The sequence below is a fragment of the Strigops habroptila genome, chromosome 4 (assembly GCF_004027225.2).
Source record: "Strigops habroptila isolate Jane chromosome 4, bStrHab1.2.pri, whole genome shotgun sequence".
Taxonomy (NCBI): domain Eukaryota; kingdom Metazoa; phylum Chordata; class Aves; order Psittaciformes; family Psittacidae; genus Strigops; species Strigops habroptila.
Genome location: NC_046358.1, coordinates 69,042,867 through 69,066,739, shown reverse-complemented (window position 1 = coordinate 69,066,739; position 23,873 = coordinate 69,042,867). Strand labels below are relative to the sequence as shown.

Sequence of the window (23,873 nt, the reverse complement as noted above, 5' to 3'; positions counted from 1 at the left end):
CTAGGTCTCACCCCCACCTACACTTGCTGTATGGCAATACACTGGCACCTACTTAAGGTTTATAGGTGCACCGCGTACAGAAGGGATGGTTTACACACACGAACGCTGAACGAACACAGGAGCGACTCCTCCTGGCCCTCCACCACTGACCAGCACCCATGAGGTTGTGAGAACCAGTTTGGTGCTCCCTAGGTTGTTATTCGCTGGTAGTGCTGAAGTAACGAGCGATCTGCCGGACCCCAGGAGGAAGCACCTGCCTGAAGAGACCCCGCTGCCAACTTCCACTGCTGCACTTCCTTCCTTCTGCCCCGGCCCAGCCCGCCCCTCCATCCCCTCGGACGGCCCCGTCGGACGCGCTCGGGCGCAGGCGCTGCCGCTGTCCGGTGCCGGCGCATGCGCGGAGGCGCGGGGCGGGCGGTAGGCGGCGGGGCCATGTCGGGCCGCGGTCGGCGGGTGCCTGAGCCGGAGCAGCCGCGGTGCGAGGCGGCCGGCGGCTCCCCGAGGTGGTGGCGGTGGGAGCGGGCGCGGGGCGGCCCGGCGGGGTGGGCGGGCGCTGACGGCTGTCCCCGGTGTCCCGCAGGGTGAACCGGTTCTGCCCGCAGTGCGGGGTCGGCGTGGAGCCCGCGTTCCGCTTCTGCCCGGCCTGCGGCGGGAGGCTGCCCGCGCCGCTGCAGCAGCAGCAGGAGGAGGAGGAGAAGGAGCCGACAGTGCCGGTCCTGCCGCAGGAGCCGTCCACGAGCCCCGCGGCCTCCCCGGGGGCTGCACCAGCGCGGCCCCCGGCCCGGCCCAGCTCCCGCTCGCCCCGCAAGCTGCGGCCCGGCCCCGTGGAGCCGCTGCCGGTGGATGTGGTCCTGACGGACCTGGGCGGCCATCGATGGCAGCTGGTCCGGCTCCTGGAGCAGGGCGGCTGCGGGCTGGTGTACGAAGGTGCTGTGGAGCCGGGGCGGGTGGGGGGCCGGTCCCTGGCTGTCCGCAGGGGCCCGCGGCCGCTGCCGTGCTTCCCCTGTCTGGCTTTTAGGCTCAAAACTGAACTGCTGCCAGCACTGGTGTGCCATGTAGGGACAGGACAAGGGAGAATGGCTTTAACCTGCCAGAAGGGAGATTGAGATGAGCTCTTAGGCAGAAGCTCTTCCCTGTGAGGGTGCTGAGGCGCTGGCACAGGGTGCCCAGAGAAGCTGTGGCTGCCCCATCCCTGGCAGTGTTCAAGGCCAGCTTGGATGGGGCTTGGAGCAACCTGCTCTAGTGGAAGGTGTCCCTGCCTGTGGCAGGAGATTGGAACTAGATGAGCTTTAGTCTGGGATTCTATGAATATCAACGAAATGCCAATTCAGGATTCTCAGCCTGTTTTGGGGGCCAAAAAGCAGCTAAATCATCTGGGCTGCTTCTCAGCTGCTTAGTGACCGCTGATCTTTTCTTTCCAGTCTGCTTGTAAACTTCCAAAGGAAAGGTTTCGATCTTATTCTCTGTTGTTAACTTGGAAACTGCTCTGGAGGGATTTGCTGCATTAGTAAGTTTTGCCTGATACTTGACTTTAGCAGAGGAGCTACCCCAAGGGCAAGTAGTGGGTGCAAATCCTTTTGGAGGAGGAAGGCCACATATCACCCTTAATATCCATGCAGAGCAGAAGGGACTTTGGTGTCTCTTACTGATTTGACAAACTACTAATTGAGCTGGAGGGAATGCTCAGTGAATGAATTTGGGGGTGCCTTTGAGATTCTACTAATGACTTATTCTTCACATGCCACCTTCAAAGCACCCCTCAACTGTAGCCATGCTGAGATGCTTCTGTGGCTTAAGCAGAACTGCACTTGCAGCATGTCAGGGTGCTGTGCTTCTGGAGCAAGGTAAGGATTATCTCGTAGGGATCTGCGAAGATGCTGTCACAGAGGATGCTCTTGCAAAGACCAAGTGAAAGAAGTGGAGGATAAGTAGAAGCAGCTGCACAGGCTGTGTTTAATGGTGCAGCTGATGCTGCAGTGCCTCTTTCCCATGCTCTCGTAACCACATCTGTTCCATCCTTCCACAGCGCAGTCAGCATCTGGAGCCTGTCCTCAAAAGCAAAGATACTCCCTCAAACTTGTGAGTTTTGATCCATTTGGGTAAGGAATAGTGAAGTACATAGTGTGCTGTGTCCAGGGCCTGGCCTGTCTGCCCTATATGGCTGAGAGGAATGTCCCAGGAACTCAGAGAAGGTGGTCACAGAGGCCCCACCTTGCTTAGGAGATGGACATAACTTCCTGAGAGTGTCATGCTTGGATTTCAGTAGAAGTTGGCTCTTCCACTAAAGGTGTGAAGAAAATAGATATGAGGATTAAAACCCCCAAAAGCCCTAATCACAGAAGGTTAGCCTCTTTGATCTGCCAGGCTCAGTAACCTCCAAAACTGGAGCTGGTGGTGTAAGGTGGAGATATCGATTCGCTTATGTCAGACCTACTTTTTTCCTGTGTGGCAAGTGTGTATGTACCCTGCTGAAGTCTGGGGAAACTGGGGAGGTTAGAATTGGGTGGTTGTGCTGAGGTAGTGTGATGCACCAGCACTGAGAGGCTCTGTAAGGCCAGAGCGTGTTTTCAAATCAAACAGTAATTCTAGTTAAGGTTCTGAGCCAGCTTCCCAGGCACTCACCAATAAACCTGGGTTCTCCAGAAACGTGCTGTTTCCAGTCACGGCTGCTCTGTGGTGGAATCCAGTTGGCTTGATTTTCAGTAACTCACAAACCAGAGCAGAGAGGCTGTTTTCTTGTCTGCTATGGCTGCTGGGGTTGCTTGTCTGTGGGAGAACCAGTGCTGGCAGCTCTGGGGGGGACCTGGTGAAAAGTCACTGTCCCTTTTGTCAGAAGAGACATTTAAGAGGCCAGAGAAAGAATAGTGTTAATGAGAAAAGACAGCCAGGTGCCACAAAACAGGAAGCAGTAGGTGGGAAGCTTTACAGAAGGAAACTTGTGTACACAACCCTCCCAACCACCCTGTTTTACACCTTTGGCATCCTTTGGTGTTTTGCTTGGTAGCCTTCTGCTGGCCCAGCCCAACCCTTGCCTTGCCGAGGAGTGTACAGTCTGATAATGCATACGAGAGCAGTTAGGCTCTGGGGTTTGGTGGCTCATATCTGCTCACCAGGCAAGGTGCTGAATAAAATACCCTCTGAAACACTGATCCTCCAGCTACCTCAGCCAGTTGTGGTTAGGGCCTTTGGTATCAAACCAGCTAGAATATAAAACTGCTGCTTCCTCCCCTGCATGATAGCATCTGTCCTAAGTTAGTTTGCAGTGTGCTGAATGTATATATATATATATACTCATGCATAGGCAAACACATACACATCCTTCCAGTGCCAAAAGGGGCTACAAGAAAGCTGGGGAGGGGCTTTGGACAAGGGCCTGTAGGGACAGGCCAAGGGGGAATGGCTTTAACCTGCCAGAGGGGAGACTGAGATGAGCTCTTAGGCAGAAGCTCTTCCCTGTGAGGGTGCTGAGGCGCTGGCACAGGGTGCCCAGAGAAGCTGTGGTTGCCCCATCCCTGGCAGTGTTCAAGGCCAGGTTGGACATAGGGGCTTGGAGCAACCTGCTCTAGTGGAAGGTGTCCCTGCCCGTGGCAGGGGGTTGGAACTGGACCTTTAAGGTCCTTCCAACCCAAACCAGGTTGGGATTCTGTGATAGTGACTGTAAACTATATGCATTTCAGGTCACTCAGTAACAGCAGTAGTGAAAGTGCAGTACTGCTTGCTGATTTAAAAAGCTGGATGTAAGATGTGAGCGCACTGCCCGGACACCTAAATGTCACAGCTGCAGGCTTTCTCCCTTTCTGACAACTAGAACAAAATGTTACAGCTCTTTCAGACTTGCATGTTTGCAGAATAACCTCATGTGTGCTGTGGGGAACAAGGTCACCTCTGCTCCTTTTAATGCAGCAGCTTTGGGGCTGGAGTTCGCTCTAGGTTGCAGCAGGTCTGTGTTGCCGACATGGTTATAACCCACAGGCAGTTGTAAATGGTAGTGCCTGAATTGTCCAATGTGAGATGGCTGCTCCCTCGTTCTGTGCTGGTCTCAGAGCGTTTGTGGTTGTTGAGTGCAGCATTAGTGACGCAAAAGACCTGAGCTTTGTTGCTGCTCTGGTATTTACTTTTTTGTGGGGGATTATCGCTTTCTTTAAAATGAGTATTGAAGGTCCTGTAGCAATCTTGCCCAAGTTTCCTCTTCTAGCAGGGGGTGTGTGTCTGTGGTAACGCTCCTTCCTCTTCCCTTTAGGATGTAAAAGGTGGAAGGATCTACAATGAACAGAATTTCTTCCAGCGAGCTGCGAAGGCAGCCACAGGTTGGTGCTTCTTGGAGGGTCAGGGATGAGGCTGCTTGTAGGAAAACTGCCACCCTGCTCTCATCAGTCGTGTGGGTGTCTCCAGCCAGGCTGGAATGAATTAATTCACTGTTTGGTTAGTGCCAGAGAGCTGAGCACTTGGGTCAGGAGCCTGCTCTCCCAGGAGCCCCTGTGTACCTGGATACCACAGTATTGGCATTTTGAAGCTCTCTTGCTCTGTCTTGCTCTCGCTGTAGCTGTTCAGGCCTGCAGGATGACCTGCCTTGGCTCCCTCTCTCTTCTGTGTCCCTTCCATGGGTGCTTCTGTCACCTCCTGTCTGGTATTTACTGCATGGACCCAAAGACCTGAGCTGCAGAACATGGGCAAGGGTGATGAAGGAGTTCACATCAAACCCCCACTTCTGGGAGGACTGTAAAAATCTGCTTCTCCAGCCCTGTCTCTCCCCCTTTCTCATTTTCCCTTGACCTATAGCAACCATATGCCTTAGCCTGCTCTGGTATTCCTGCACCCTGTCTGTCCCACTGTTGCTCTGCAGCACTGTGCATTGACACACCAATACCCCAGCACGTAAGGCTGGCATTTCTAGAACAGAATCACTATGAGAGAGGATCCAGCTGTAGCTGCCCAGGGCAGAGCAGCCTTTGGAGAAAGGGCATCTCCAACTGAGCTCCTTCCTGCTGGAGCTCCTGGGCAGCATCTGCTGCACTCTGTCCTCTCCCATTCTAGTGGAGAAGTGGAGGAAGGGGCACTCCGTGCCGTTGCTGGGAATCCCCAATTGCGTTGGCTTTGGACTGCATGCAGAGAGCTACAGGTGAGCTGACTGTGAAGGGCACAGCTGAGCTGTTTGGTCCACAACTGCCACCACCTTGTACTTTCCCTCCCCTCCTTGCTGTCTGCTATTGCTCTTCACGTTGTCTCCTGGGCTCCCAACCCTATTCACTGCTCCTATCTCACTGATTAACAAATGGTTTGCCCCATTATACCATTCCCTTCAGTCCTTGTGTTGCTTGTGAAGTCATTGCTGTTGCTGCTTCCTGCTTCTTTCCCCTTATTCCTGCCTTTTAAGTTTAACCCAAAGGGGAGTCTCAGGCTTTATATCTGCAACACTTGATCAGTATCTCTCCCCTTTTCAAGAAGTTTTCTGTTATCAAAAGTTGAGGAAATGTTTGCCCAAACCCATTGGAGCTGAAGGGGGCTCTAATCAGGGGATGGATTGGCGAGTGGCTATGGCAGGGTTCCCGGATCGGGTGCTGTGTGCTAAGCCCTTGTCTTTTGTAGGTTTTTGGTGTTCTCTGACTTAGGGCGAACTCTTCAGTCTGTCCTGAATGATGGCTTGCACCTACTGAGGGAGAAGGCAGCTTTTCAGATTGTAGTCCGGCTGGTACGTAGAGAACCACTGCTTCCTAAGAGACTTTTCCAGAAATGACCTATAACTTTCTTCTGGATCTCTTGAAGGTGGTGTAAAGCTGACCAGGGGGGGTTGGTTGAGGTCTCTCAGTAGCATCTCTTGAGCTTGTAGTAAACTTGAGTAGCATCTTTTGGACAATATGTCACCTTGAAGGAATTTGGGGTGAGAATGAGAGAAACCTGACAGTTGAACATTAGAGGCTGAGAGACGTGGAGCTTTGTTTGCCTCTCCACACAGCTGCGAGGAGCTTGGGGAGGCTCCAGCTCAGCGACAGCCGGGGTGCTGAGGGAGTCTATGTGGCTCTGATATGCTCATCTCTTCTGTTTGCTCCTAGCTGGACTGCCTGGAGTACATCCATGAGAACGAGTATGTGCATGGGGACATCACAGCTGAGAACATCTATTTGAACCCTGCGGACCACACGCAGGTAGGGAGCGGTGCTGTGCAGGTGGGCTTATAAAACAGGATAGAGCAACACCCAGGTTCCTGGGGGCAGGCAGTGCAGCCTGTGCAGTGCTCAGGCACATGCTGTGGTGCAGGATTGTGGGACTGTGAGCAGAATTCACACCACACACACACTCAGACTTGTACTTCTTGATGGTTTCTAGGTGACCCTCGCAGGCTATTGCTTTGCCTTCCGTTACTGCCCAGGAGGGAAGCATGTGGCTTGGCGCGAAGGCAGCAGGACCCCTCACGAAGGCACGATAGAGTTCATCAGTGTGGACAGCCACAAGGGAGCAGGTGAGTTGGTTTCTGACCTGAGCTCAGCTCTAGAGCTGTTGCTGTGGGAGTGCTGGCTGGAGCTGGGGCTCCCTGCTGGCATTTCTGTTACTGCTGCTTTCCAGGCATTCACATGCATCTGGAACCAAGCTCCTGTTTACTCTTGCCTCTCTCTGGGCTGCTGTGTTGGGACTTGGCAGGTCACTCAGTGACTGCAGCAAGAGGTGCAGGGATGTTCCTGCTCCATCTGGAGCCTTGGCTACTGCAGGCATGCGAGGAATAGAAAACAGGGCAGCTTTGTGCTGGCTTAGTGGGGATCTGAGTCAAGCCAGGTTGGATCCCTGCCCAAAACAGATTTGCAGCAGGCTCTGCTGACCTTGAAGCAATGAGAGCTGGGAAGGCATTTAAATTAGCCAGTTCCTCTCCGGGCTGGGATGTGAGTGTTCTCTCCCAGTGTTCAGACTGGGCAAATCTTCCTCCAGAGGCTGAGAGGTGACTGTGAGTTAGCAGCATTCCAGAAGTATTGATAGCCCAGAGCATATCTTAACAAAGCTCTTGCATGTTTTTACTTCTGCTCCTTAGTCTTGTGCCCCTTCAGGAGGCTGCCTGTCCTACAGAGGGGGCACCTCAAATAGAAACTTCCAAGGTTGTGCAGTAAGTGCTGGTGTCCTTTGGAGGAGAGGCACTAGCCTGGGTCTCCCAAACTCTGTTGTGAATCTCTCTTCCTTCCCATCAGGGCCATCTCGCCGGAGTGACTTGGAATCTCTGGGCTACTGTCTTCTGAAATGGCTCTGTGGCTTCTTGCCTTGGTCTGATGAGCTGGACAAAGTAGAAACTGTGATGGAGAAGAAGGAAAAGTAGGAGAAATCATCTGCCCTTGCTACTTTCTTGCTCAGCAGAAAGCAGGGAGGGAAGTTTTGTGTCTGAAATCACTTGTGCAGAGTGCACTATAGGGCTGTGGGTAACTCCCACTGTAAAAGCTGAGCCTGGCCAAAGGGTGTTTGATGAACCCTGGCTTCTGCTCCATTCAGAACATGGCCGTCTGAATTCAGCTGCCTTTTCTGTCCCTGTTGCCCAAGACAGGCTGCTCCGGCGCCTGCTCCGTTGCTCATCTGACAGCTCTCTGCACTGATCATTCCAGGTACAGAGAGGATGTGAAATGCCTTCTCCGACTGTGCTTCAGGCAGAGATCCATTCCAGGTACGGGCTTGCTCTCTGTGACAGTGGGACTTGGGGAAGGAGGATTGAGGCTACCTGAAGCTAGAGCCTTCTCTGTGCTGGGGTGTTAGTCCAGGGTGGCTGCCACTGGCAGTGGTGACCAAGCACTGCACGACTGACAGGCTCCTGTGGACAAATCCCTTGTTTTTACAGTAAAACAAGGAGGGCTCCTGCCCATTGTCTGTATCCATGCGCCTTGCTGGAGAGGCACATGTTGGCAGCTCTGTAGAGACAGCTGGAGCTGCTGTGCTGCCCCATGTAGTGATGCTCTTTGCCTTGCAGATGCCCTACAGAGCTACCTGCAGCAAGTAATGGTGCTGGAGTACGAGGCAAAGCCTGACTACGAGGCCCTGCGGCAGCTCTTCAAGAAACCACTGGAAAAGATGAAAGCTTCAGCTTATGACTCTGTGGATATCAAAATGGTGCCCTGAGTAAGTGCCATGGTTTGGATGGCAGCAGCTGGGAGCACTTGTCCCCCTGCACTACTGTGAGCACAGTAGTGCTGCTCTACTACTGTGAGCACAGTAGATGCCCTGCTCCATGTGCCCCGGGGTGCCTGGGGAGATGAGAATGGAGCAGATCTTTTTCCTGACGTGCGGAGGGAGCACTGGCCCTTCACCATTCCCTGTAAAGAGTCCAGCCCAGTGCGAAAAGCCAGGCTTAGCCTGTGTCACAGCATATTTCCTCCATTTCTTTCTGGAAATATTTGTCCTTGGAGGAATCCAGCAAGGATTAACAAAGCACAGGCTGAACAGTCTGCTGGGGTGTGGAGGTGGTAACAAAATGCAGATTGATGCACTCTCATCCTCTTTAAATTTCTGTCTTTAAAGAACCAAGGCTTTGGGCTATAGCTTTTGCTTTTCCTTTCAGAAAGCAGCTTTAGCTCTGGTTTTATTGCCTTGGGCCTGGGGCAGTAAGTGGTGGCTCTAGCCACAGGTGCTCTGTTCTGTCCAGGAGGCACCTCCAAGATTGAGGCTCGGGACAGAGATGTACCTGGTTTTAGCCTCAGCAAGGCCACTAGATTAAGCAGCAAGCCCCAAACCACAGAGCTAGCTCCTCATCACCTCAGTTACTCCTTGGGGAAGGAATTGAAATGATCAATGTTCCTATTTTATTCCTTTTCTTTCAGATCAAGAGAACTTGCACAGGAAAAGAGTTAAAAGCTTTCTGCAGTGAGGCCTTTCACAGCTATTTAACTTCTACCCCCCTGTTTTAGAACAGTTTTAATGTGAGCCAATGCTGAATTTTGGGCTGCTGTTGTAAGAAGTTAATGTGAAGACGCTCCTGTGTGGCAGGTCATTCTAAGAACTGTGATGTAGCCACAGGGAGAAGGGCAAAGCCTGGCACAGAAAACTAAATCAGGGACTTTTTTATTTTAACTAGAGTGACAGTACGTAGTTTTGTAATAAACTCTGTGGCCAAGCACCTAAAGCTGCTCTGTTGGTTATTTGGCACATTCAAGGCTTTTCTGGGGCTGCTGTAGAGTTGTGAGGGTGGTTTGAGCAGGGTGTTCTCCCAGCTGCTCATTATATTAATGCAAACAGCCTACAGCTTAATCCCAAGAACCTGACTCTGACATCAACTCCCTACATCCCAAGTTCTCCCAGCCACAGGGCAGTGGGACACAAGTCACTGAAGTAAGACATGGAGCCAGCTGTATTAAAAAAAGAAGTTTTTTATAAAAAAAAAAAATCACTACACTGTGTGTATCTGAACTGCTGCCCACTGCCACAGTAACTTCTAACCAGAGGAAGAGGCAGAGTCCAGTTCCAGTGTTCAATTCAGTCATGTCTCCTGCACGTCTGGTACCTTGGTATTTCAGTGGTGTTTGTCACGGTGTTTGTCAAGAGAAGATGTTCTCATTTTCACAGGCTGAAGGAGCTGTAGCCCAGGCTTGCTGGGCTGAGGTCAGTGGAGGTGGCCAGCACAGATTTCATCATTGGCAAGAAAAGCAGATGCTGCCCTTACAGATTAGGAACCAATAGGAAGGCCTAAATTAGGGCTTTCAGTAAGAGACTGACTGCCCTTCCTGCATTGGTGCCTGCTCTAGTGTTCAAGTGATTTGTGCTTTCCTTGAGGACATGTTAATAGAAACAGCAAGGAAGACTGTGCGAGACAGGAAATAAAGTGGAGGCAGTGGCTGGAGGCAGCAGTTCAACCACTTTTCCAGCAGACACTAACAGTTCACAGAGATCACGTTACTGGAGCACTGGGCAGTGAAGCATTAAGGCACAAAAGGAGGATTTTTCAGGGGAGGAAAACATGGCAGCTAGAGCCAGAGGCAACGGAGTTAAAAAAACGTCTGAGAGGTAGGTAAAAAAAGCTCAGACCTGCAGTGAGCCTTCATTTACCTCGACTGTATCCATAAAGACCTTGTATCAGTGCAGCAAATGGTATATACATTGAAGAGGGAAGCACCAGCTAAGTAAGTGAGACAGTACCTGGCCAGAAGGAAAAGGCAGCACATCCTCAAAAAGGTCTTTCAAGTGGAAGAATTCATAGTGTTACAGCAAGTAACTTGAGAAGCAAAGTCAATTCCTTTCTTTTCTGGTACCAGGCCTCACAGCAAAGCAAGGGACACGACAAGTTCTTTCCTATCACCAAGGAGTAACGGGTGAGGTGTGACAGAAATGAGCTATAACGTTTCCTATGTCAAGAAGGATCTTAGTTTGCAGAGGATCAGACAACAGGGAATACTTTAAAAAGGCAGCTAGCAAGGAAGGAAGTGGCCCAGAAGTGAGCTACAGGTTATAAATGAGACATAAGCAAAGTTGAGGGGAAGGGCTCTTTTTGGAGGTACTGACAATTATTCACTATCATCCCTGTATGACTACAACAGAAACACTGATTCCAGGAATCTTAGAAAAGTAAAGAGCATGAGGAAATCAGAGGCTGAAGAAGCCCAAGTTGACCCTTTCTTCACTGTGTTCTGCCACATTTTTCCTCTTGACTTGCCTTCTGTCACATTTGCCCGCGCCAGGCCTAGCACAGGCTGACTGTAAACATGGTTGCAGGTAGTGAGGCAGGTACGGCTCCCTGCTCCTGGCACTGCCAGAAGACAGTGCTGAGGTAGGTTTCAGAGGTACTCCAAGGCTGCCTTCTAAAGAAGACATAGGACTGGCACTGTTGACAGAAGAGTAGCCTGAGCTCCCTTCCAGGTTAGGATTTCGTGGGGTGAGATATGTTGAAAGGCTGTAAGTGTCATCCAGCAGCTTTGCCTCCCCCAGGGGCACTGTGTGCCCATCCCACTCCACAGTTAGGTTGTCCTCATCGCTGGAGTCCTGACAGCAGTGCTCCGCAGGATCCATGTAAACCACCATCATGTCTAGGATCCCACTGGGACTTGTCACTGTGGGATGGTGAAAGAAAAAAGTTAGTTTTGATTTGGGCAACACCCAGCAGGCATTGAAGCAGAAAACAACCAACCAAGAGTGGAAACCTGATGTCTACTTACATGTGGGAGGGTAGCACACTAAGTTCACCCTCATTTCATAGAATCATGGAATGGTTTGGGTTGGAAGGGACCTTAAAGCTCATCCAGTTCCAACTCCTGCCACGGGCAAGGACACCTTCCACTAGAGCAGGTTGCTCCAAGCCCCATCCAAGCTGGCCTTGAACACTGCCAGGGATGGGGCAGCCACAGCTTCTCTGGGCAACCTGTGCCAGCACCTCACCACCCTCACAGGGAAGAACTTCATCCTAATGCTAAATCTCAATCTCCCATTTCATGATAAAGACATTCCCCCTTGTCTTATCACTACATGCCTTTGTGAAAAGTCCCTCTCCAGTTAAAACAGAAACTTTTCTCCCCCTCAGACTGTTTGGATAGGTACTAAGAGCTGTTTAGAAAATGAACAGCCAGTCCTAAAGTCAGCAAGATTGATAATACAGTGTGTCTAACACAGTGGGCCATCTATCACATTTGGTCCGCTATCAGCTGGACCTGGAAAAGGGCTCACTTTGACATGCTGAACAGCTACGGATGCTTCATCACGTTCTGAAGCAGTCTAGAGAGAGAGAACAGATATATACTTCTAAAACAGTTCAACAGTTATAACCACTGGGGAAGGGGGAGAGTTTTTCCAACTGTCTTCAGCTGGAAGTTCAGGCTTCTGTTGCCTGAGAAACAGTTTTAAGCAAAGATGAAAAGACAGTTTTAATTCTCATCTGCTTTTATAAAGGAGAACCATCTCCTCACCATCTCCATCTCTCTCGCCTTCACTTTCCTGATCACCTTCATAACCAGAGCAGGAATCTAAACTCCAGTCTAGGAAGTTATCTAGAAGACTTTCTTCCTGGGTGGATAGCTCTGCTGTGGGTGTAGTCACAAAGCTGCCTCTGTCATCCTGGATGCTGTCTTCCCTCCTCCTGTAGCAAGGAAATCCCCAAGTCACACATTAAAAGCCAAGTCTTCTCTTCCAGCTCTTTTGACAGGTATGTTAAAGTAATTACAGAAAGATTTATCATATTTAAGAATGAAACCTCAGGATACCAGAGAAGGAAAAGCTCATGCTGATCTTCAGCAGCATTTACAGTGAGGAGTTATACTGGCCTTTTAGTTCTCTTGCCAGAGGGAGAGCTCAGGAAAGTCTGAATTTCCACCACGTTCGTGTGCAAGGGATTGGGCTCCGGGTCCTCCTGTTTCACACCCAGCACTGAACAGAGCTGGCTGTAACTCATCATCTGAAAAATCAAAGAGCCAGTAAGAATTAGACCATGAGATTCCCAGAATGGATAAATAGCCAGGGGGAGCCTATTTATTTTCCAAGAGGAATCTATCCCAGTGAGTTCTTCCCACATGTACTCAAACAGAGCAGTTAATGTCCCACAGATCAAGTTTAAAGCTACCACTTTACTTAGATATCCTCTCCTCCAAAAGTCTAAAGTTAGAACTCACTTCCCATTATTTGCAGTTTATCACATCCTGCTGTATGGTAGATTTGCTCTGGGTGTCAGACATCAAAAGACGGACCAAGAGCTCACCCACCTTCTCCTTGCCTATCTCTTCATAACGCTCATCCTCAAATCGTTGTTTCACTGCAGTTAAGGACACCTGCCTATAATCCTTTGGGACATCATCATGGAAGCTGGAAAGAAAGATTAAAGCCCCAATCTTAGAATGGATTATACAAAACAATGTTAACAAACCCTGCCAATTTAAGTGCTCTCAGCTCCCTCTGTCCAACTCAGCTCTTGCTAAGAAGTTGGTGTTTCAACAGAGCTACTAAGCAGCTAGACAGGACACTAGATTTCTAAGCATATGAGAATCTAATTCCTTTTTTGTTCCTGGGGATAAACAAGATATTTGCCTTGTAAAAGGAGCTACTTTTGCTCCTGGAACTCCTTTCTGAAGCTCCCCAATAAGCCAGTTTCAGTCTTCTGAAAATGGAGCTGTTTGGCAAGCTGAAACCTGTTAAGCCTTGAGGAGCATCAAATCTTCTGTAACCCAGAGCCACTACCAAATGGGAGAAATAGAAGAGTTGTCCCCAAACTGGCCCACTTCCCCTTTGTGCCTTGTGTCAGGGGAAACAAGGCAGTTTGCCAAAGCCACCTCTGCCACTGGGAAGGGCTGACCCTATCGGTGCAGCATGTCTGCAAGAGCTGGAATCCAAGTACGCATGTACACTCCCTAAAGAGTTCCAAAACTATTACCACTTTTGGTAGAGGCTTAGGACACAGGGCAGCAGGTCTTCAAGGGAGAAACCAGTGCACTCAGACAGCTGGCTGGTCCAGGGACGTGCTGGGAAGAGAACATGTATTACCATTGCACAGAGCTTAGCAGTTCTGTAATCAGACATGTTTTTAAGGGATAAAGATCATGATCTTTACAAGCTTATCCCTGTACATAGTTCACAATTATCTTCAAGGGTAGGTTTACTTGCCAAACTGAAGTTACACCTAAGTATAGAAATATTCAGTCTCATTTAAACACAAAGCTTGCATAGTCTCACACTTGTTCATTATAGCTATTAAGAGGTAAACCAGACTAAACTCAGCTCTTCATTCTGAAGTCTTATACCTGCTCTCCTCTTCTTCCCTAGCCAAGTGATTGGGACATCTTGTCTAAAGACTAAGCAACCTCCCAAAACCCCAAAGAGACAAGGCAGGCTGACATCTCATGCTGAGCTCCACTTAAGGCTAGGTTCCTTACCTTGCCTGTGTAGTATCTTAGCCAGCAGCAGTGCTGCAGCTGCCACCCGAGCTGGGGAATACACACAAAGGCTTGTGTTTAAGAGTGACAGTTCACAAATGAAGCTGTAAAGGTGAAGAGTTCTTCTCTCCAGTGAGACTATGTTTGACAGTACTTCTTTGTAGTCCACAATGGTAGGTATCTAGTGCAGAGAAGAGAACAGAAGTTGGGAATACAAGACAAGCACTGAGTATTTGGAACAGTTGTTTCCAGGAGATGCTGTTCTCATTACATCACGTTTTTTTTGTTTGTTTTTCTAACTACTACACTGACATTGAAACATTCTCCAGTGAAAGAATGAATGGCTTCTTAAGTTTTAATCTCTACAGAAAGGCAGAGGGTTCTGTATCTGCATGCTCTGCAATATGGTCTCCACAGCTGATTGAGAACACTCACATAAAACCAACCTCTTAGATAAGGAGAAAGGCTAATTACAACAGCCTGACTTCAGCAGCAGCCATCCACTTTCCAAACTCACCCTTATCTTTCCTTCTAGGGCAGAAATGATCTCACCCATCATTCGGACCAAGTCTTCATATTTGTAGGTGTTGTCTGTAAGCCACACAGCTTCCCGGATTGTCAGGATCTCTTTGCTGATGAAACTGCAGTAGGAATTATTAACAGTCAGCCCCAAAAGACAGGGAATTTGTACATCCATGCACTGATGTTTTTGTGGCAGATAAATGCACCCAAGATGACCAAAGAGTTAAACAACCTCGTAAGGTACTTTCCCAGGAAAGAAAGAACAGCAGCTCTTCATTTATTTCACCTTTAAGCTGGAACCACCTACTACAACATTCCTAATTCCTCATTTATGAAACCTCCCCTAGGTTAAGATGCGAGATATTAAGGAAACTAACACAGAAGAATAATTTTCCACTACACCATGCGGTTCATCTCAGCATAACAGACTAAACTATGCAACATCACTGCTGCAGTTGTTCCTTACAACATGAGTAACCCACTCATGTTAATGTGGCATGAAAGACTTCAGTTGCTGACTGAATGCATTTAGACCATATTTTTAAATATGAAAAACACCACTATGGAGTTTTTCATATTTAAAAACATGTTCAAGGAGTTACATTGTGCATCATTTGCAGTGATTGTGTTTGTATGTGAACACACCTCAAGCAGCAGTCAATGTAGAAGACGGATTCTTTCTAGCACTATTATTAGCAGGGGGGAGGGAGCTTGAGCTGCAGAAATGAATTTGAATGATCACAATAAGCACCTCTGTCCACCAGACAGAACCCTACCGTGTGCAAATGACCATGCAGGCTATTCCCAAAAGCTGGAGTCGAGCCCGAGGTACAGGTCTCAGCTTCAAGTAACGATCCACACATCCCACTGTCATGTGAAGGCATAGGCTGGAGAAGTCTTTCATGGTAGCCACTTCCACCAGCCAGTCAATCAGGATGTACCTAGACAGGAAAGAGAAATAATCTGCACAGTTAGAAGCCATTCAAAGAGTGCTGAACACCCTCCCCATGCCTGGTGACAGAGTCCCTTCTCCACTCCAAAGCTCCAAGCCAGAAAATTGCACCAAAAGAATTATCAAAAAAATTACATGTTGCACTGAGATAAGGATTTGAAACCAGGGGCCTGTTAGACTCTGAAGGGTCAACAGGCTTAGGACGTCTGTGAAATGGAATTAAAAACAGTCCTATAATAGGCACTTGCACAAGGAAAAGGTAGGGCACATCAGTTAGGAGGCTAAATGCCACTTAAGATTAACTAGAGGGTAACTATAGCTCCAACAAGTCAAACAGTGCCTCCAGTTCTTGGTTAGTCCTGACAAATGCAAGAACTTAAGAGTCCAGAAAAAACCCTCACACCCTCATTTCAGCTCTTCATCAGGCCTTGAAATAAGGGCTCTGGTACTTCCTCTGTGAAATGCCATGTGTTTCTCTGATAGTACACAATGCATCACAGAAGAGTAAAGCAAAAAACTTCTATCTTCCAACAGACATTGTTGTAGATTTGTTTCCCTCTACAGACATGCAGGGAAACAGGCAATGGATTCTGCAGTGTGGCCTGACACCTGGATCTGAGTTTTTACCTCATTGTTTCATTCATTCCTTTCTGCACAGTGAAGATACTTTGCTTGCTGATAGGAAGAGAAGCTTGAAAGATTTGAGACACCATTTCACTGGAAGATTTTGCTTCTAATCCTAGTTGGTTTCCATTCCCACAAGCTTTGGCTAAAGCTATCTGTAGGAGAGACAACACAAAAGCAAGTTTGTTGGTTTCTTTTTCACCAAATGCAAACTAAGGCAGGACAGGATCCTGTAATTTTCCTGATGAAATTAGAAAGCAAACTTGACAAACTACTTGGATCAGTAGATCTTAGTTTGGCTTCAATCTTGAGCACACATTATTTGGGGCAGGCTTTGAAGTGCATCAAAAAAATGCGTCTTTACCCAGGTTGTACCACAGACCTGCTGTATTTTCCAAAAGAGGGGGACCCACAGAGTAAATATATGCACACGTAAATACTATTCAGCAATTTTGACCCTGCTTCTAAAGGAAGGAGTCTAAACCTACAGTGGCAGCATAGGAAAGACCAAGTCTGTTTTCCTGGGAAAAGTCAGTCTTACCTGTGCTTCCCAGCAGCCCTTCGCTGCAAAGTCTCTTAGCTTCCTGAGACTTTGAAGGTATCTGCCAGGATCTGACATCTACAGAGAGGAATGCAAACAGATTTTAAACCCCATCACCTTATACACATTGAACAGAAGGATTGTAGAATATCCAGAGAAAAATCACTGCCTGTGGGTTCGTGGATTATTTCACAACCAGCCTGTTTCTCATCACGACGACAAGGTTGTTTTTAAGGACCTGGCTGCAATTCTTGGCCAAGGAATTCTCTCACAGGAATGAGACAGGTCACTCGGGATTCCAATGGGAGAGCTTTGGCAGATTTGTTTCTGATCATGCAGGCAGCCTCCCCACTCCTGTTCCCCAGTGAGCCATAATATCACTAGCCAGCAGAGTTAGTAATAAAGGAACTTCTGCTTGCACCTTGGCTACAACTGCTTGTAGACTCACTTTAAACACGAAGGCAGACACAAAGCTCATTTTAGAGAGTTCTTGGTGCTCTCTTTGTTTATGAAGGAGGTACGTTCTGAGGAACAGCAATTTCTTTCTGTGTGCACTTGTTGCACATAACAGAGATCTAGAAGCTACAGTGAAGAAGTTGTTTTGGGACAAACCCATACTACTTACAGCAGCCTTTTTGTTGCTTTCCCAAAGGAGGTAGGAGCTGTTTAAACAACCCTGCTTGGAAGATTCTTCAAACATTTCAAGGGATTCTTTTCTTTTGTCTTCATCCTAAGAACAAAAGGCACAATGATATTTTTGCTGTCCAGCCAACCGGATGCCAGGTCTCAATACTTCAGAAACCACTGAAAGCTACAGAGCAGAACTAACCAGTTACAAGTCCCCTTCACACTACGAGGGATGAGCTCCCATATCCACTTGCTGCTGCCATTAGAAGTTCCAGGCTCAGGAAGCCTGCAGCGGCTTTCCTCAGCAAAACAAAAACTTTTTGACTTGTTTGCCACTGAAGAACTGGGTTTTTTTGGATACGCATTACGACTGGAAGGCTTCCTTTGAGACCTGAACACACTGCAAGCCCATGATCAAGCCAAAATTAATTTCACTGTTTGTAGAATCCAATAAACTAAGTTGATGATGTTCCTTTAAAAAAAACAGTAAATTAAACTCATGAGCAGAAATTCCTAACCCACTTGAGGAATATAAGAGCATTTGGCTGATTATTTTATTTGTTTTTAAATCAAGGTAAGCAGCATTAGCACCAGCAAAAAAAGGTACCCAAGCACATCAAACCAGAAACACTGCTCACCTCAAAGAGACTCAAGATCTTGGCCAAGCAGTGGAGAATAGATCCTTTTTGAGCCTGAAGAAAGCAATGGAGATCAAGAGAATTGTTAAATACAAAGAACAGTGGCAATTTTTGCTAGTAATTCCAGAGTACAATACTATTTGCCTTTCAATCATTCCCCCCCCTTGCTTTTCCTCAATGTTTTGTTACCTATGAGACAGTACTGAATCTCTCAGAAGACACAGTACAGGCCTCTGGCACGCATGATACACCACCAAGTGTGGTTTGGCAATAAATTCATTAAAATGATTGATCCACAGTCATTTAAGCAGCAAGAGCATAGGAGAAACTTGAGGAAACAAAATATGCTTTCTGAAATAACCAGATGCAGCTTCTAGCCTATGTTAAAACCAAAGGCAGAAAGAAATCTTACTTTCTCCAACTGACACTCTGCTTTGAGACTCTCATAGACCACAGCTTTACAACAGCTTCCACTCAGGGACCAGGGAGGACGGATGAAAAGCCAGATAAATGGAGCTGCAGACACATTCAGACGCTCTGCCAGGCTGAAGAAATGGGATGCCTTTAATCCATTCACTTCCGCACGGCCCTCATCAGAGATGGACACTGAACAAAACCAGCCAGAAATCATTTAGAGTTTATTCACAACGCCTGCTTGGGGTTTAGCCAGGCCAAGACAGACAATAGGATAGAATTGGGAAAAGATTGATCAGCATCTTCCCTTTAGAGCCTTAAAATATTTCTGCAAATAACAGCAGCCAAAGCAATGTTAATTCCTGTCAATGTACAAACAAACCGGTACACAAGTCACCTGCCTTGCTGGTACCCTCTGCAAGGAGGCTCCTCCTGTCAACTGTCACTCTCTTCTCTTACATTTATCACGAGGTAAGTAGCCAAGTCTTATAAGTTTATAAAGGAGAGCTTCTAAACTTGAAATCACAAGCTATGCATTGACTTCTCTAGAAGAGCTGTGCACTACACTGTCACTTAACACCTAGCAGTTTAGTGGTCAGTGCTAAAGCTGCACTGAGAGGTAAAACTGAAGAGGTGTCCTAGTAAATGAGACCCAACCGCCCACTGAAGACAGCAGGCTGGGCCTGCACTTCACTGCTGTAGAACTGCGTACAAAACCACCAGTGTTTGAGATACAGGAGAAATAGCTTTGTAAGCAGCCAGTAAAAGTGCCAGCTTTATGATGAGACAGTCTCATCTGTACCTACAAATAAGTCTGTAGCCCATCTACATTTCCTTCTGTTGTGCCATCTTCCCCAAAAACCCAAGTACAAGCTTTCACACTTACAGCCTTCATTGTACAGGTAAGCTATGCCCAGCTTCACAGCAGCTTCAAAGTTACCCCTTTCAGCAGCCCTGAATGGGAAATAAAGAAGATACTTGAGGTTGACATCAGGAGGTGCCTCCAGGCCCATGTTCTCAAACAGGTTACTTCAGTGGAGGCTAGGATGTCATCTGGTGATCACCAGCCATAAGCACATGTACTGTCGCTACAGAAGTTGGACCCAAGTTACTCCAAGGCTTTTCTTGCTGCAATCCTTTTGTATGCTCACATCCAGGATAATTTAACAATTCATAGAAATGGTTTCCCATTCCCATGCAGCACCCCAAACACCAGAATCCAGTAACATGTTTTGGTTCTTGTACCCTCAAGGAACCCATCAAGCCCTTGTACTCCTCCCTTGCAAACCGACGTGCACATAAGCAGTCTTCTTTAGAAGGAACATAACACACACACAGTCTGAAGCAAAACAACTATCTTGACATTTAAACTGAGAGATGCCCTTCAAATCAGGTGGATAGAGACACTCTCAATCCTTTTTAAGCACATTTATCACCCTTTCAAACCTCACTCATTTTAATACTGAAACGTGCCCATTTTTCAATACACTTTTGTGCACAAGAAGAGCACAAACCAATTCAGGCTCAGAAATATGGTTGTGCTCTTCAGCCTCTGATCTCACTTGCACATTCATATGAACACACCAGTAACAGGTTTTAGTTAATGTGCTATCTTCCAATATGGAATATTAGTGCCCTTAAAGAGAAATAACTTTGGTATATGCAATGGGCTCTGCTCCAGTTAAAGACAGCAGTTATAAACTGCAGCTTAGACATGAAATCAACAATCCTTCATCACCCTGAGGAAAGACTTCTACAAAAAGGGAAGATCAGACCCCCCACTGATAGTGAGGACTGATTGGAATTGTGTATCTACCTTTAAACAGCCTCTTCTACAAGGTCAGACAAATTTGATTCTTAAAGCTTACCTTTCAAACATCTTCAGATTGTTTGGAGAAGGCCATATTTCTTGGAAACTTGCACATGCCCAAACACTAGCATGATTATCCACAAGGTATTTAAGATGTGAATGCACCTGCAAAGGGGGAATGTAAACAAGAATTACTTAAATAAAAGGATCAACAGAAAAACAGTTCTTTGCATTTGATTTTAGATAGGTATCTAATTAGTTACAAGTTACAATCCCATGCAATGCTCCAGGCTTGAGAAAGAGTGGCTGGAAAGCTGCCCATAGAGAAGGACCTGGGGATGCTGATTGGTGGAGCTGAACACGACCCAGCTTGTGCCCAGGCAGCCAAGAAGCCAACAGCATCCTGGCCTGTATCAGCACCAGTGTGGCCAGCAGGACCAGGCCAGTGACTGTCCTCCTGTACTGGGCACTGGGTGAGGCTGCACCTCAAATCCTGTGTTCAGTTCTAGGCCCCTCACTACAAGAGAGACATTGAGGTGCTGGAGCAGGTCCAGAGAAGGGCAACGGAGGTGGTGAAGGGCCTGGAGCGCAAGTGTGATGAGGAACAGTTGAGGCAACTGGGGAGGTTTAATCTGGAGAAGAGAAGACTCAGGGAGGACCTTACTGGCCTCTACAACTACCTGAAAGAAGGATGGGGCCAGGAGGTGTCTGGTCTCTTCTCCCAAGTAACAAGGGGTAGGACAAGAGGAAACAGCCTCATGTTGTGTCAGGGGAGGTTTAGACTGGATATTACGAACAATTTCTTCACCAAGAGGGTGGTCAGGCATTGGAACAGGCTGCCCAGGGCAGTGGTGGAGTCGCTGTCCCTGGAACTGTTCACAAACCATGTAGATGAGGCCCTTGGCAACATGGTTTAGTGGTGCCTTGGCAGTGCTGGGGAACGGTTGGACTTGATGATCTTAAAGGTCTTTTCCAACCCAGTTGATTCCATGATTCTAATCATAACTCATTACTTGCCTAATTCCCATTAAGGCAAGAGATGCCAAGCCAAACCAATTTGTTCAGCCACAGTCATCTAGTAGGACAATTCTCACAGAAAATTTACATAAGAGCACTCAAATACTGCTGCTAATCTTCTTCAGCTTGAGTCCTGAGAAATAAAACTGCTACTGGGGTAGCAAAAAACTAATTACTGCATGCATGATGCTTTGGTTCTCCTCAGGTTTACTCTGACACGAGAAGCCAGCCTTTCCCCTGTGCAGTCCTGGCTCATAAAGGCAGAGACCAGCCATGGTGCAGGACAGAGGGGAAGCAGTAGTGGACTCACAGCTCTGACCGAGAGGATGTCCTCAGCAGGAAGGCCTTTCAGAACGTGGAACAGGACATCCTCGGGCAGGCTTAACAACGTCAGGACTCGAGGCCGCTTTCTTACCCTTCGCTTTGAAGGGAAAGAAAAACACCTGGAACATCTACAGTGAATCACTGGAAAACAAAACCAGGAGACACCTCTGTCAGTGATGGAACAGTACAAGGAGAAAAAACACTACAGAGCATACACATACCTAAACATGTGTTTACTTCAGTACCTATTTACTGCAGCACAGGACACTTCTTCAAACATACTAATCACAGAAGTTTAGCATGGGTCATGTAATGCTGTAAGATTGAGCCACAAAGCAGCAAGTGCCTCCTTCAATTCAGTTAATTAAGCTGAGAGACTCAGAAGGGATGGCTCATGCGCAAGTTCTCTTAATCAAAAACCCCTCCATGCCCATTTGACTGTGTTTAGTTAACCTGTCATTACTGCGACTTCATTTACCTCCCCCAACCCCAACTTTTCCTTCTCAGTTGATAGCAGTCACAGACTGCAGAGCCTACAATTTGTTCAAAGCAGAATTGCTGCATCAGACTCAATTACTTAATACTAGGATTTCAGTTTGCAAAGGGGAGATCACCTGGGAAAGCAGGTTCCTTAAGAGGAGCCTGAAGATTCCTATAGGGTCCATAAGCCACGGCTACCACTGAGCTAATATGTGTTTTCCTGTTCCTATATGGTATTAATGTCCTTAGCACATCAGGTTTAATGAAATGAACCACCAGCCTGACACAAAATAGCACCCAATACCTCACCAGTAGCATGTTACCCATCTTCGACTGCAAAGCTATCCCCATGAAAATACAAACTTTGAGATGTGTGCAAGGCAGAACACTGCTGTCCTTCATATCCACTCCCACTTTCTGGAGCAAATTTCAGCAGCACTATTGCCATGGAAAAGGAATGGACTTCCACACTGGTATGCCAGTTATACCAATATGAACATCCAAATGACTGGGGGGCACAGGGTACTTGGGCAACTCAGGGATGAGAAAACTTAGTTTCAAAGGCCAGGAAGTCTCAAGTTGCTGCTTCCCCAAACCAGAGTGGTTGGTGCTGGAAGAGCCCTGCGGAGCTCACCCAGTCGGGGGCAGGTTTGGAAGCCTGCAGATTCCACAACGGCTCTAGGCAACTTGCACCACCCTGAGCATAAACCCCGCTTTTTCCTGTGTTTAAATGGGCTTCCCGCCTATCGATTTGCGCCCAACAGCCGAGATCCATCTTACCTGCAGCTCCACACGCAACCTACATTCCTCAACATCCAGCTTCGGAGCTGGAAGCGCTGGAGCGCTTCCCGCTAGGTACCGCCGCGGCTCCTCCAGCGAGGGAGAGGGAAAAGCGCGGCCCCGCGCACCGACACCCCGGCGGGACGGCAGAGCCCTGGGGAGCGCGGACCGGGCTGACCCGAGTCCCCCGGCCCCTTCCCCCCCGCCGGTCGCCCCTTTCCCGCCGCCGCCGTTTGAATTTCGGCGCGCAGCCGCCGCCGCCACCGGCGGCCCCTCAGCGAGGCCGGGAGCCGCAGCGGAGCCCGCGCAGGGCCCGCTCCCCCCGGGGCGCGACCCTCCCCTCCCGCCGCCTTCAGAGCGGGCCCGGCGAGGGGTGAGGAAGCCTCGGAGCCGCCGGCGCCCCTGAGAGCTGCAGAGAGAGAGAGAGAGAAAGAGAGGAAGGAGCACCCCGGAGCCCGCGGGTCTGCCCGCACTCACCGCCCGCCTTCATCGCGGCGCGTCCCCGGACACCGAGCGGACACCAGCAGCCGCCGCGCCCAGACCGGCTCCGACTGATGGTCGCCGCGGGAGGCGGGGCCGAACCTGCCGCCGCGGGGCGGGGCTTCCAGCGGCAGGCCACGCCCCCCGTCCCGGCCGCTCCCCCCCCGCCGCCTCTCAGTGAGGGTCAGCGAAGGCGCGGGAGGTGCGCCCCGCCCAGGCCACGCCCCCAGAACCGCCTCCCGCTCGCGATTGGCTGGGCTCTGCTGAGCGACGCCTACCTGCCTCGCGCACTTTTTTTTTAAACACAGCAGACGCCGTGATTGGCTGGAAGACCGACTAGGGGCGGGGCCCGCCCTGGCCCGCGGTCTGTGATTGGGCGGCGAGGATGCGAATTCGAATCGGGGCAGTTGGCGGTTCGAGCTGCCCGGCGCATGCGTGCGGGGCGGCGGGACACCCCTTCCCGCCATGTGAGGGTGTTGCCATGGCAGCGGTGGCGCGGCCGTTCCCCTCAGGGCCGCCGCCATGTTCCCGCCGGCTCTGTCACCGGAGTCCCGGCGTGAGAGTGGGAGCTGCAGTCCTCCGGCAGTCCCCCGGCTCCCCTGCGGGACATGGTTCCCTCTACAGTGCCAGGCCCCAGCCGGCAGCAGGTTTCCCTGCCTCACCTGCTGTGGCACCGAGGCTTGCCCAGCCAAGGGAGCTACACTAGACAAGTGCTATGGGAATGCATGTGCCTTATTTCCACCTATTTCCACCCTGAGTACCTGGGGCCTAAGGGTGTCAGTGCTGGAGCAAGAGCAGCAGGGAGGATGTGCCTGCTAAAAGAAGGAGCGGGGCTGCCCAGACAGCACCTCAAATCCTG

At 49.1% G+C, this 23,873-nt stretch overlaps 2 protein-coding genes across 5 annotated transcripts; one reads left to right on the top strand and one right to left on the bottom strand.

Moving 5' to 3' along the window:
* The first annotated feature begins 390 nt into the window (after positions 1-390).
* Positions 391-9,085, top strand: VRK3 (VRK serine/threonine kinase 3). 2 transcript variants are annotated; one of them, XM_030481421.1, is made up of 12 exons: positions 391-503; positions 581-927; positions 2,027-2,079; positions 4,241-4,307; positions 5,035-5,119; positions 5,587-5,689; positions 6,051-6,143; positions 6,325-6,457; positions 7,173-7,293; positions 7,578-7,636; positions 7,937-8,085; positions 8,784-9,079. In XM_030481421.1, exons 1-11 carry the CDS (start codon positions 394-396, stop codon positions 8,083-8,085), a joined length of 1,320 nt encoding a protein of 439 aa, XP_030337281.1. In that variant the 5' UTR covers positions 391-393; the 3' UTR covers positions 8,784-9,079. The 2 variants fall into 2 exon arrangements, 1 of the variants encoding a protein (XP_030337281.1); XR_003990811.1 differs by lacking the exons at positions 391-503; positions 581-927; positions 5,035-5,119 and having other exon boundaries at positions 1,239-2,079; positions 8,784-9,085.
* A 226-nt stretch (positions 9,086-9,311) lies between these two features.
* CCNF (cyclin F) lies at positions 9,312-23,096 on the bottom strand. Of its 3 annotated transcripts, none has more exons than XM_030481418.1 (17): positions 23,012-23,096; positions 21,261-21,415; positions 19,992-20,098; positions 19,010-19,077; positions 18,122-18,315; positions 17,710-17,763; positions 17,070-17,174; positions 16,445-16,522; positions 15,907-16,058; positions 15,104-15,268; positions 14,323-14,446; positions 13,806-13,986; positions 13,307-13,394; positions 12,642-12,741; positions 12,207-12,337; positions 11,853-12,022; positions 9,312-11,003 (listed from the first exon to the last, which is right to left on the bottom strand). In XM_030481418.1, exons 1-17 carry the CDS (start codon positions 23,022-23,024, stop codon positions 10,540-10,542), a joined length of 2,349 nt encoding a protein of 782 aa, XP_030337278.1. In that variant the 5' UTR covers positions 23,025-23,096; the 3' UTR covers positions 9,312-10,539. The 3 variants fall into 3 exon arrangements, with proteins under 3 accessions (XP_030337278.1, XP_030337279.1, XP_030337280.1); XM_030481419.1 differs by lacking the exon at positions 23,012-23,096 and adding an exon at positions 22,535-22,609; XM_030481420.1 differs by lacking the exons at positions 19,010-19,077; positions 19,992-20,098; positions 21,261-21,415; positions 23,012-23,096 and having other exon boundaries at positions 17,070-17,543; positions 18,122-18,144.
* Between the last annotated feature and the right edge of the window lie 777 nt (positions 23,097-23,873).